This window comes from Thamnophis sirtalis, unplaced genomic scaffold (genome assembly GCF_051295495.1).
Source record: "Thamnophis sirtalis isolate CommonGarterSnake01/CBP01778 unplaced genomic scaffold, rThaSir2_p1.2 scaffold_8, whole genome shotgun sequence".
NCBI classification, from domain to species: domain Eukaryota; kingdom Metazoa; phylum Chordata; class Lepidosauria; order Squamata; family Natricidae; genus Thamnophis; species Thamnophis sirtalis.
The window spans coordinates 63,061,944-63,074,169 of NW_028261388.1; the positions used below are offsets into that span (position 1 = coordinate 63,061,944).

Genomic DNA, 12,226 nt, shown 5'->3' on the forward strand with positions numbered 1-12,226 from the left:
TATCTGGCAAATGTCAAATCCTGGCCATTTGAACTCTTATCAATCTGCAATCTATGGGGATAGAACCTACCCCGGAATGGGGCTGTAAAGAGCTGTAAACACAGGTGTTGACACATTTGATCTGTCCCACTTCTGCCTAAGAAGGTATCTCACCTTAGATCTGTGCCCTTCACAATAGGGGGCCAAATGGCCAATCGTGGGAACAGCAAAGAGATAAGACTGATAAAAATAGTGATGATGTTTCTAACTGTATAAAAAGGAGCTACACCTTCTCTGAAGGGTAATTCTTCCCTGCATATCCTTGGGATATGTTGGGAACAACTGACCATCGTGTCTTTAAACTTTGATCAAAGATTAAACTGTGATTGTTATTCAGCCTCCGTTGAAGTCTCATGTTTGGCTCATTGTGATTTGGATGTATTCTCAAACCTTACAATTGTATTTTTATTAGAATATATGTTAAGAAGGAAATGTAGAGCTTTACAATGTATTAAATATTCAACGTAACCTTTGGAAGAATGCTGCACAGAAATATTTGTACCCAGACGACCCACTGCTTATGGAATGTTTATATTTTTAAAATTGAAAATAAATTAAAAAAAACTTCTTAAAAAAAGAAATTCCACTTGATCAGATTCTTGTCCTTACTTTATAATAGATGAAATGCCTTTGTCTCTAGAACATAAAACGACAGGTGCAAAAAGCACCAACTAAAGCTTACCCCCCCCCCCCCAAGTGTTTCTGGTTAGCTTGACATTGAACGGCCTCCTCTTTCCCTTTGCAGGACAGGGACTCCCTTTTATGGTGGGAGAAGGGGGGCTCCGCGTTCAAGGGCAGAATTTCAGGCTAAAGCCTGGTCGCCAATCAGAATACGGATTCCAGTTGCGGAGCAACAGCTCTCCAGCCGCTGATTGGAAAAGAAGCTTGCGTCTCTTTGGAGACAGGAACTCTCGGCTCACGAAGTTGACTAGCTTGAAGGCCGCCATGAGCTCCCGCGGAGGCAAGCTGGAAACTGGCGGGTCCATGGATGTTGCCGGAGTGCGGATTATGCCCCCCGAGCTGCGCTTCGTGGATGCGATGCCAGGCAGATCTTACAGAGCGCTGCTCAGCGTCCAAAACCTACAGAAACGCAGCTGTTCGCTTCATTTACTACCTCCGGAACGGCCTCAGGTGGGGCGGGAACAAGGCAGTCTCATTAAGGGAGTGGAGCGAAGAAGTTGGAAATCTTAGTCAGGACCTGATTGAGGCTTGGGAATCCTCATGCTCCTTTACCGTGAAATTAGTTATTTTTGAAGATTCCGAACAAACTTGTTTTTTTTTAGCCTGTGTGCGGATCATATTGGAGGAATTCGTTTTGTTTCAGCAGCATCAAACCCAATGAGTTCTAATGAGAAACCTCTTTACCAAGAGACCTTTAATTTGGATGTCCATCTTTGGCAGGGAGGCATACTTAAAGAAAAAAGGATACTGAGTGGGTTACTGGGATTCACTAATTCTTTTTGAAGAGCCATGCTTATTATTTCTTGCTCTATGATTAGCATATGGAGCGGGGGATAGTTTTGATTCCTCCAGTTATTTATAGGTTAGAAACATACGTGTCTGCAATCTTGAACAAAGATAGTTAAATAGTAAGATGAAATAAGAATTCAGTCAATAAAAAGTTACAATTTAACAGGAAATACATAATTTTGAATCAGCACAATATTGTCTAGTAATTCAGATTTATTATACCATTTTTGAATCTGTTGCTAGATCTGTTACTATGTCATCTTCAGATTATTAACAGGCATAAAAACTCAGTGACTGGAAAAGATGGAAGATACTCAAAATCTCGATGTAAGTTTGGGAAAGAAGCTTACAAGATATTACAGGGTAAATAGTTCAAGGTGAATAGGAGGCATGAATGAGATTACAGTCCCTTTAAAAAGCAGGTGACCTTCCTAATTGGTACTTCCTCTTTCATATTTGTTTGTATATTTCCTATGTTTATGATACAGTTTCACACTATCTCAGTACTTCCTCTTACATTATTGTTCCCACCCCTCTCCATCAATTTTTATTTGCATTATAATTTGCTCTATGGTGAAGCTGTATAGTGGTGAAGATTCTCAAGTTCAGATAACTTTTCCTAAATTGAATGATTTCTTAATTTTGTAGTTCAAACTAATTATGGAAAATCCAAAGAAACCTGTTGCTTCTGGCCTTTACATAACAGCGACTGTGGAATATCGTCCGGACAGTGAGGAAGACTTTCATGATAGGCTCCTCCTTCATGTAGAGAAAAAAGTAATTGAAATTCCTCTGATTGGGTATGACATCTCAATATAAAACACTACTGTTGGTTAAATATTTGGCAAGCATTTGCACAACACTAAACCCCAACAAATGGTTGTGATGATTACTTCATTTTAAAACAGGAAGTTGTAAAATAAAATTTGTGGCTCTCCAAACCCCTAAAATAATTTTATATGACCTCCAACTGAACCTAATTATTTAATTAGAGTAGCATTGGGTAAATAAAAAATATGCCACACTTAATAATTACAATTTTAACCTATGTAATTCAGGGGGTCTCAATCTTTGTTATAATGTAGCAGCCCATTTGTCTTTTACTAATGTGGAGCAAAACCTGGAACAAATTCTGATTATTTCTTCATTTTGTCTGTGCAAGGCCAATCAGAGTTAGAAAAAACCATTAACCCTACTTATAAGTGCTTATGACTCCTAACACAGTTCCAGAAGTTCTTAGTTTAATGTGTTTTGTTAAATTTGCTTTGTTATGTGTGAAATATGGCAGTATTTCTTACACCAAGTATTGTGAGTTTATGTAATACTAAAGTCATATAGAGTGGTACTATGAACACTGGAGCAAAATTTTCACATCAAAATGCATTGAGTACCAATGGCTTTGAAGTGCATCGAGTTTGCTTCTATATTATATAGAAATAGGCAATAAATATTAAAATATTTTGACATGAAAATAATTTCAAGCTAAATGAAATGCAGTTGCAAATTAATATGTTTTCATCGTGCTTATTACTTAAAAAAAGTAACAACATAAGTACTAATTTAAGAAAGGTAGTGCATCTGTTGAAAAAGTCTAAAATACTTTATTTCCCTTGAAATGTATTTAAAAATCAAATCAATACAATGATATAAAACCAATAAAATACACTTTTTTTGCAGATTACGTCCATGTTGTTTCTTAGAAATTGAACCTGAGATAAATTTTGGAACAGTGATTGCGAACAGTAAAATAATACATGCAGTAACCAAAATCACAAACTATGGCTCATCCCCAGGTAAATATTTTATGGCATTTAGTAGCTGTACACGCTTGAAATTTATTTTTGGTTCAGCATGAAATATGAACCCACTAAAGCAGAAACAAAAATGACATACCTCAATGGCTGCAGCTTTCATGCAACATGGTAAATCATATTGTGCTTTGATTTAGGATATTAACTAGATTTGAATCGTGGCATACATTATGTTAAGACTGAATGCTTTAATCAGAATATGAAAATGCTTTATTTTACAATAGTTTATCTCAACTATTAATATATTATCAACACTTGAATCTGTTGTTTATCCCTGGTAAATGCTTTTATGAGTGATTTCACAGTGAAATCCCTGTAGTAGCAATGTTCTATTGCATGAGCTACTTTTTATACTTTCCCCATCACACGGGGGATATGTATGTATGTGTGTGTACGTGTGTGCATGTGTGTATGTATATGTATACACACATGCATGTATATGTATGTGTGTATGTGTGTGTGTGTTTATGTATGTATGTATGTGTATATATATGTGTGTGTGTGTGTGTGTGTGTTTGTGCTGATAAATAAATAAAGGGAGACTAGTATAGATCTATTTCAAGCTATTTAGCTCTCATCAGCTAGCCATACCCTTACTGGGATTCGAACCTGTGCTGTATTGCATCTTAGGCAAACGTCTTAGCCATTAAGCCACAGGTCTCCTCCTTATCAGCTGAAGCCAGGGAAGAAGGTATATATTTAGTGTCACAACCCCTGGTAAGCCACAATTATGGGAGGAAGCTAACTGCTTCCATCATCTGTCAATCGGCTCATCAAAAAAGTCCATCACGACAGAAAGCCCAATAATTTTACTGTTGCCTTTGTTACATTTTGTGTTGTATTTCTGCTGATAAATAAATAAAGGGAGACTAGTATAGATCTATTTCAAGCTATTTAGCTCTCATCAGCTAGCCATACCCTTACTGGGATTCGAACCTGTGCTGTATTACATCTTAGGCAGATGTCTTAACCATTAAGCAAGCATGCATACATACATACATACATACATACATACATACATACATACATACATACATCCCGTATATATTTACACACACACACACACACACACACACACACACACATACATAAGGTATATACTTTTTCGGAGTGTAAGACGCACCTTCTTTCCTCAAAAAAGAGGCTGAAAATCTGGGTGCGTCTTATACATCGAATACAGCATTTTTTGCCTCCTGAAGCCTCTCCCCCTTCACCCAAATTGCCGTGCATATCCTTGTGAAGACTTTCAGAGAGCTCCTGGGAGCTGGGGAGGGCAGAAATAAGCAAAAAATGGATTGTTTTTTGTCCCCCAGCCCCCAGCAGAACTCTATAAACCTCCATAAGGCGCTGCATGCAATTTTGTTTGACAAAAAATGGGCCCGTTTTTGAGAAAAATTGGTGTTTTTTTGCTCATTTTTGCCCCCCCCCAAGAGCACTCTACAAACCCCCCCCCTCCAAGGTTATTCATGCCTTTATTTTTGAAAAAAAGGAAACCATTTTCACGAAAAACGGGCTATTTTGGGGAGGTTTGCAGAGTGCAAAACCTTTCCCCCCCCCTTTTGGAAAGCTCTTTAACTTGATGAGAATTACATTGATCAAAAGCTGTGCCAGCAGAAAAAAAGTCTTAGGTCTGCAGATTGTCAGCAATTTCCTTCTCCAGCATATGGATAAATACACCTGGAAACATCTACCTACCTACCTACCTACCTACTCATTCTCTCTACCTATTGTATTTCTCTCTCTCTCTCTCTTTCTATTTCTCTCTATACCTCTACCTACCTACCCTCTCTCTCCCTCCCTCCCTATCTACTGTATCTATCCATCCATCCATCCATCCATCCATCCATCCATCCATCCATCTATATATTTCTATTTCTCACTCTCTATCCCTCTACCTATCTACCTACCTACCTACCTCTCCAGACTATAAAAGGAATGCTTGTGCACACACCCCTTTTGCAGAAGTCAACGCAGGAACTAATGTCGGAGAACATTATTGTGAGCTTGGCAGGCTGGATTGCTGCCACGGCTTATCTGTGCTGGATTGCTGCCCAAGCTTGTCTGTGCCGATTTGCTGCCAAGGACCTGTCTGTCTATTAATTAAATGCCGTAACTTATCTTTGGCTCGGAGTGTGTGTTGGTGTGGGACAAAGGGGGGGGGGTCAGAACACTACCCCCCCTCTCTCTCCCTACCTATCTACTGTATTTCTCTCTATCTATCTATCTCTTTCTAGTTCTCTCTCTCTCTCTATCCCTCTACCTACCTACCTACCCTCCCTCTCCCTCCCTACTGTATTTCTCTCTCTTTCTCTCTCTCTCTATCCCTCTATCTACCTATCTACCTAACTACTCTCTCTCCCTACCTACCTACTGTATTTCTCTATCTTTCTCTCCCTCTATCTACCTACCTACTTTTTAAAAAAAACCGTCGTCAAAACCTTGGTGCGTCTTGTACCGGTGCGTCTTATACTCGGAAAAATATGGTACGTACGTATCTACCTACCTACCTACACACACACACACACACACACACACACACACACACACACAGAGTATATATGACAAAACTAGTGTTGTGACAGCACAATTCTCTTTTTGTTTATACCTGCAACTCATAATGGATGTATAAAAGGGCTGGCACTTGCATTGTGATGGTATGATACTTGTTTGACATTGGTCTTTTTTCCTCCTGTGAATGAAAAATAAGGAAATATAACATCATGCAAATGATATAAAATGATACACTCCCATAAGCAGTAATATACAATTAACTAGCATCTGTGAAGTTCCCAGAAGATGACCTAATTAATTTACGAGCCTCCAGACAAAGTTAAAAAAAGATCCAATCATTTATTAGGATCAACATTCTGGTGTTGACTCCTGTGGAGCCAAAACTGCTTTTGCTTAATTGCGTTTGAACTTTACCCCTGTAATCCCCTCCCTTCTGTCCTTTGTCATAATTCATATTCTCCAACTAGGCTGTAGACATGAGATCTGCATGGAAGGCATGCATGGAATTTCTCCTTCCATGCCAGCCTGATAATAGTCATGGCAACACTTTAGAAGTTGGCAGCATCCTCTGTCTTATGCTTATTGGAAAAGCAGTCTTCACTTCACTTCAAGTGTAAGCAGGGAGTGGAGTAATCCAGAGTAAGGACAATATCAAGAAGTCTTGTTTCTGCATTTCTTTTCCTGTAATATATTGTGAGGGGGATTTGCAAGCTGCCAGTACAAATAAGGGGGAAGAAATGGACAGGGGTAAATGTATAGAGATTCTCAGTTAAAGATGTTTGGCTTCTCATCCAAGAAGCTTCTTCAGCTCTGACAAGATAGTGGGGAATGGAAGGATTTATATTCCTTGCAGACAGCTGATCATTTGCCACTATCTTGTCCTAACTATCCTGTCAGAACTGAAGAAGTTTCTTGGGTGAGAAGCCAAAAATCTTCAAAGAAAAAACAAAAAAGTCCAGTTGCTTCCTGAAAAAACACCTTTGGAACAACCATGACCTGGATGACTGAGAATCTCTACAGACATTTAGCTATACAGTTTGGAATGAACACTCCTATGGGAGTAGCAATGGATTTCCAGAGAAAATATTGCAGACTACAGGAACCAGGAGCACTACTCAGGACACAGATAAATCTCCAAGTGTTTCAAGGATTTTCTAAAATGATGCAGATTACCAGCTGTCTGCAAGGAATACAAATCCTTCCATTCCCCTCTATCCTGTCAGATCTGAAGAAGCTTCTTGGATGAGAAGTGAAATGTCTTCAAAAGAAAAAACGAAGTTCAGTTGCCTCTTGAAAAAGTACCTTTGGGACAGGCTTAAATGTTTAGTTTTCATTATATAGCTAAAGCATAGCAATAGCACTTAGACTGATTTTTCTGTTCTATAGTGCTTTTCAGCACTCTGAGCGATTTACAGTGGGGCAAAAAAGTATTTAGACAGCCACCAATTGTGCAAGTTCTCCCACTTAAAAAGATGAGAGAGGCCTGTAATTGACATCATAGGTAGACCTCAACTATGAGAGACAAAATGAGAAAACAAATCCACACAATCACATTGTCTGATTTGGAAATAATTTTTTTGCAAATTATGGTGGAAAATAAGTATTTGGTCACCTACAAACAAGCAAGATTTCTGGCTCTCGCAGACCTGTAACTTCTTCTTTAAGAGGCTCCTCTGTCCTCCACTCATTACCTGTATTAATGGCACCTGTTTGAACTTGTTAGCAGTATAAAAGATACCTGTCCACAACCTCAAACAGTCACAGTCCAAACTCCACTATGGTGAAGACCAAAGAGCTGTCGAAGGACACCAGAAACAAAATTGTAGACCTGCACCAGGTTGGAAAGACTGAATCTGCAATAGGCAAGCAGCTTGGTGTGAAGAAATCAACTGTGGGAGCAATAATTAGAAAATGGAAGACATACAAGACCACTGATAATCTCCCTCGATCTGGGGCTCCACGCAAGATCTCACCCCGTGGAGTCAAAAGGATCACAACAGCAGTGAGCAAAAATCCCAGAACCATACAGGGGGACCTGGTGAATGACCTGCAGAGAGCTGGGACCAACGTAACAAAGGCTACCATCAGTAACATACTATGCCAGGGACTCAGATCCTGCAGTGCCAGACATGTCCCCCTGCTTAAGCCAGTACATGTCCGGGTCCGTTGGAAGTTTGCTAGAGAGCATTTGGATGATCCAGAAGAGGATTGGAGAATGTCATATGGTCAGATGAAACCAAAGTAGAACTGTTTGGTAGAAACACAACTCGACGTGTTTGGAGGAGAGATAATGCTGAGTTGCATTCAAAGAACACCATACCTACTGTGAAGCACGGGGGTGGCAACATCATGCTTTGGGGCTGTTTCTCTGCAAAGGGACCAGGACGACTGATCCTTGTACAGGAAATAATGAATGGAGCCATGTATCGTGAGATTTTGAGTGCAAACCTTCCATCAGCAAGGGCATTGAAGATGAAACGTGGCTGGGTCTTTCAGCATAACAATGATCCCAAACACACCGCCCGGGCAACAAAGGAGTGGCTTTGTAAGAAGCATTACAAGGTCCTGGAGTGGCCTAGCCAGTCTCCAGATCTCAACCCCATAGAAAACTTTTGGAGGGAGCTGAAAGTCCCTGTTGCCCAGCGACAGCCCAAAAACATCATTGCTCTAGAGGAGATCTGCATGGAGGAATGGGCCAACATATCAGCAACATTGTGTGCCAACTTTGTGAAGACTTACAGAAAACGTTTGACCGTTGTCATTGCCAACAAAGGATATATAACAAAGTATTGAGATTAATAGCAATAGCAGTTAGACTTATATACCGCTTCATAGGGCTTTCAGCCCTCTCTAAGCGGTTTACAGAGTCAGCATATTGCCCCCAACAACGATCCGGGTCCTCATTTTACCCACCTCGGAAGGATGGAAGGCTGAGTCAACCCTGAGCTGGTGAGATTTGAACAGCCGAACTGCAGAACTGCAGTCAGCTGAAGTAGCCTGCAGTGCTGCATTTAACCACTGTGCCATATCAAAATTAACTTTTGATATTGACCAAATACTTATTTTCCACTATAATTTGCAAAAAAATTATTTCCAAATCAGACAATGTGATTGTGTGGATGTGTTTTCTCATTTTGTCTCTCGTAGTTGAGGTCTACCTATGATGTCAATTACAGGCCTCTCATCTTTTTAAGTGGGAGAACTTGCACAATTGGTGGCTTACTAAATACTTTTTTGCCCCACTATACATTGTCAGCATATTGCCCCCAACAATCTGCGTCCTCATTTTACTGACCTTGGAAGGATGGAAGGCTGAGACTTCCTGGGCAGGACTTACTGATGGAAGCAGCTAAACATAGCTGCTCCCGAGTTACCAGTCGCGTTATCTGTTTAGATGATCATCTATCAGACATCTGACAGACACCTTACTCTTCGGGCAAGAAGGGAAGGAGAGAAGTTTTGTCGAGCAAATGCCTTTCTGATCTTTGCAGCTTCTGTGTCTGCGAAGAGGGGGGGGGGCAGCTGAAGGCAGAACTGTTCCGTGCTGGAAATCTCCAGCTGCTTTGCAGCACAAAGTAAGCGTCCCTCCCACTCAGAACAAAGATTGAATTACTTGATTTCAAAACGAGCAGAACTCGTATGCGAGAGCATTAATTGTTTATTTAAATCCTAGCTTCTTTTTTACAAGATCCTCTTCCGTTATTTTCTCTATTTAAAGAGGCACTTAAAATGGTGACGAGCCAGTTGAATTGCTGAGTAACAATGTTTATCTGGTTTTACGGAGTTTCAAAACTTCAAAGGAGGGGAGTGATTTATTATTTTGCCTCACAGCCGGCCAACCGATCTTTACTAATTAGTTTCACTTTTAAAAGACTCTTTGCTAATATAGAGACATTCAAAACGGTGATGAATATGCTGAACTGTTTCATTACAATGCTTATTTTTTGAAACCTTCTGCAAAGTACTACGAAGTTTTTTTTTTTTTTTTTTTTAAAACACCCCAAAATAAAGTGGTGATTTAGTTCCTCTTTCCACAACTGTATAGCGGGCCAGTAGAGTCTTTCTAATTGCTTGAAGATAAAACTTGGAATGGCCTCAAAACCAAATCCTAATTTGAAACCCCCTCCTTCAGCCCCCAGAAGCACATCGCCAATACTTGGTACAAAGTCGCAGCCACCGCCCTCTACGCCCCCTACTGGAGAGTTACTAACGACAGAACTCTTCCTGAGAGAACTGAGTGAAGCTCATAACATGCTGACAATTAAAGTGGAAAACAAACTGAAAGATTTTAAAGAGGAGATAAAAGGGGAGATAAAAGAGGAGATAAAAGAACTTAAGGAGGACTTGTATGATAAAATTGATGCCAGGGTTGCTAAAATTAAAGATGATATGCTGGGGCTTGTAACTGTACTGACAGAACATGTTTCAGGAGTTGAAGATAGTTTAGAGGATCTTAATCAAGCTAATACTAATTTGACATCGAAAACAGAGGTGGTGCAACAAAAAGTTGAAAATGCTGAAAAAGAAATTATTATGATACAGTACAGACAAATGGAACTCGCATTAAGAGTAAGGGGGTTGCGTGAAGAAAAACAGGAAAACCTGAAACAGATTCTTTCAGAAGCTTTTGATAATCTGGTGGGAAGACAGGGGCTTGACTGGCAAATCGATAAAGTTTATCGTGTGAACTCTTGGGTGGCAAAGCAGAAGCAGCTTCCTCGAGACATTGTTATATATTTCACTACAAGAGAGCTCAGAAACACGATATTACAAGAGTCTTATAAAACTAAGCTCCAGATTGGGGGTCAAGATCTGACTGTTTTGAAAGAGATACCACCTGAAATGCTAAGAGCCAGGAGAGATTATGCCTTTTTAGTTGAAGAACTTAGAAATCATCAGATACAGTACAGATGGGACGCGCCATTTGGCATCATACTTACACTGGACAGGCAGAGATATTGTCTCAACTCCGTATGGAAAGCCCGAGATTTCCACCATAATATTTTGAAGGTTGGACATCCTGCACCTTCTGGACCCAGAGAAAGATCACAAGAAAGACAAGACAGACGGCAAATCACACAACTACCAGATAAGATGGATCATCTCTCTCTTCTAGAAGCGCAAGGTGTTATGGAACAGAGACCTAGCCATATGATTACTAGACGAATGGAGCAACAAGTTAAAATGCAACAACCGCAACAACTACCGGCTATCGATCAAGGAGCCACAGCAACAACCTCAGAAGCAGTGGGAGGAGCTAGGCCAAAGGTTAAACAGGCCATGCAGGAGGCTATAAAAAAGCTTCAGCTAACCAAAGATGACAACTAAGATTTTAACATGGAATGTCAACGGATTGAATTCTCCACAGAAGAGAAAGAAAATATTTCACTATCTTAAACAGTTCAAGAATGATACAATTTGTTTACAAGAAACTCATATTAAATCAACCGATCAAAAATATCTGAGTAACCCAAGATTCGGTCAACATTTTGTAGCTTCAGCTATGGAAAAGAAAAATGGTATAGTTGTATACTTAAGAAAAGATATGAAAGCTGAATTAATTGAAGCAGATCCCTATGGAAAGTACATTGCATTAGATCTAATCCTAGAAGGGAAAAGACATTGTTTTAGGGAATTTATGCTCCTAATTAACAGCAAGACGGTTTTTATAGAAATCTTCATGCTAAATTAGTACAGTGGGATTATAGGTCTTGTATATTAGTGGGTGACTGGAATGGTGTTATAGATACCAAGAGAGATAAGAAGACCTCTCGCCCAAACACTAAGATACGAGCAAAACTACCTAAATCCTTTTTTGAAATGATGCATGACTTTGAACTGAGAGATATCTGGCGAGAAAGAAATGCAGAGGAATATGATTTTACCTTTTTTTCTGATAGGCATCAATCCTTTTCTAGGATTGATTTCATATTAACCACTAATGATTTGCTTTCTAGGGTGAAGAAGACAAAGATTGCGGCTAGGGTCCTTTCGGATCATAACCCAGTTTGGATGAAATTGGGAGGGGTGGTACAGGCAAGAAGGTCTTGGAGATTGAATGAAAACTTATTTAGATATGAAAAGTATATCAATGATTGTAAAAAATTGCTAACTGAATACTTTGTTTTTAACATGAATAAGGATACACCTATGGAATTTGTATGGGATGCATGCAAAGCGTATATGAGAGGAGTATTGATAAATATAAATAAATTACATAGACAAAAACAAGGGGTTAAATGAACAGAGTTGGAGGAGGAAGTCAAGAGGAAAGAGCTGGAGTTAACAATGAATCCAGGCGATACAAAGGTCAAGGAAGCAATCACCATACTAAAATCCCAATTTGATATGTTGATCTCTGACCAGGTAGTCACCAGTTTGTTATACGCAAAACA

The 12,226-nt window shown here is 39.6% G+C and overlaps 1 protein-coding gene across 1 annotated transcript in view; it reads left to right on the forward strand.

Annotated features, from left to right (window-relative positions):
• Positions 1-867: 867 nt before the first annotated feature.
• CFAP47 (cilia and flagella associated protein 47) overlaps positions 868-12,226 on the forward strand; it is a 583,307-nt gene continuing 571,948 nt past the window's right edge. Inside the window, exons 1-3 of the mRNA XM_087721802.1 lie at positions 868-1,170; positions 2,158-2,309; positions 3,187-3,302. Of these exons, the coding sequence (XP_087577928.1) occupies positions 985-1,170; positions 2,158-2,309; positions 3,187-3,302 (454 nt within the window). The 5' untranslated portion in view covers positions 868-984. The remainder of the gene's footprint in view (positions 1,171-2,157; positions 2,310-3,186; positions 3,303-12,226) is intronic.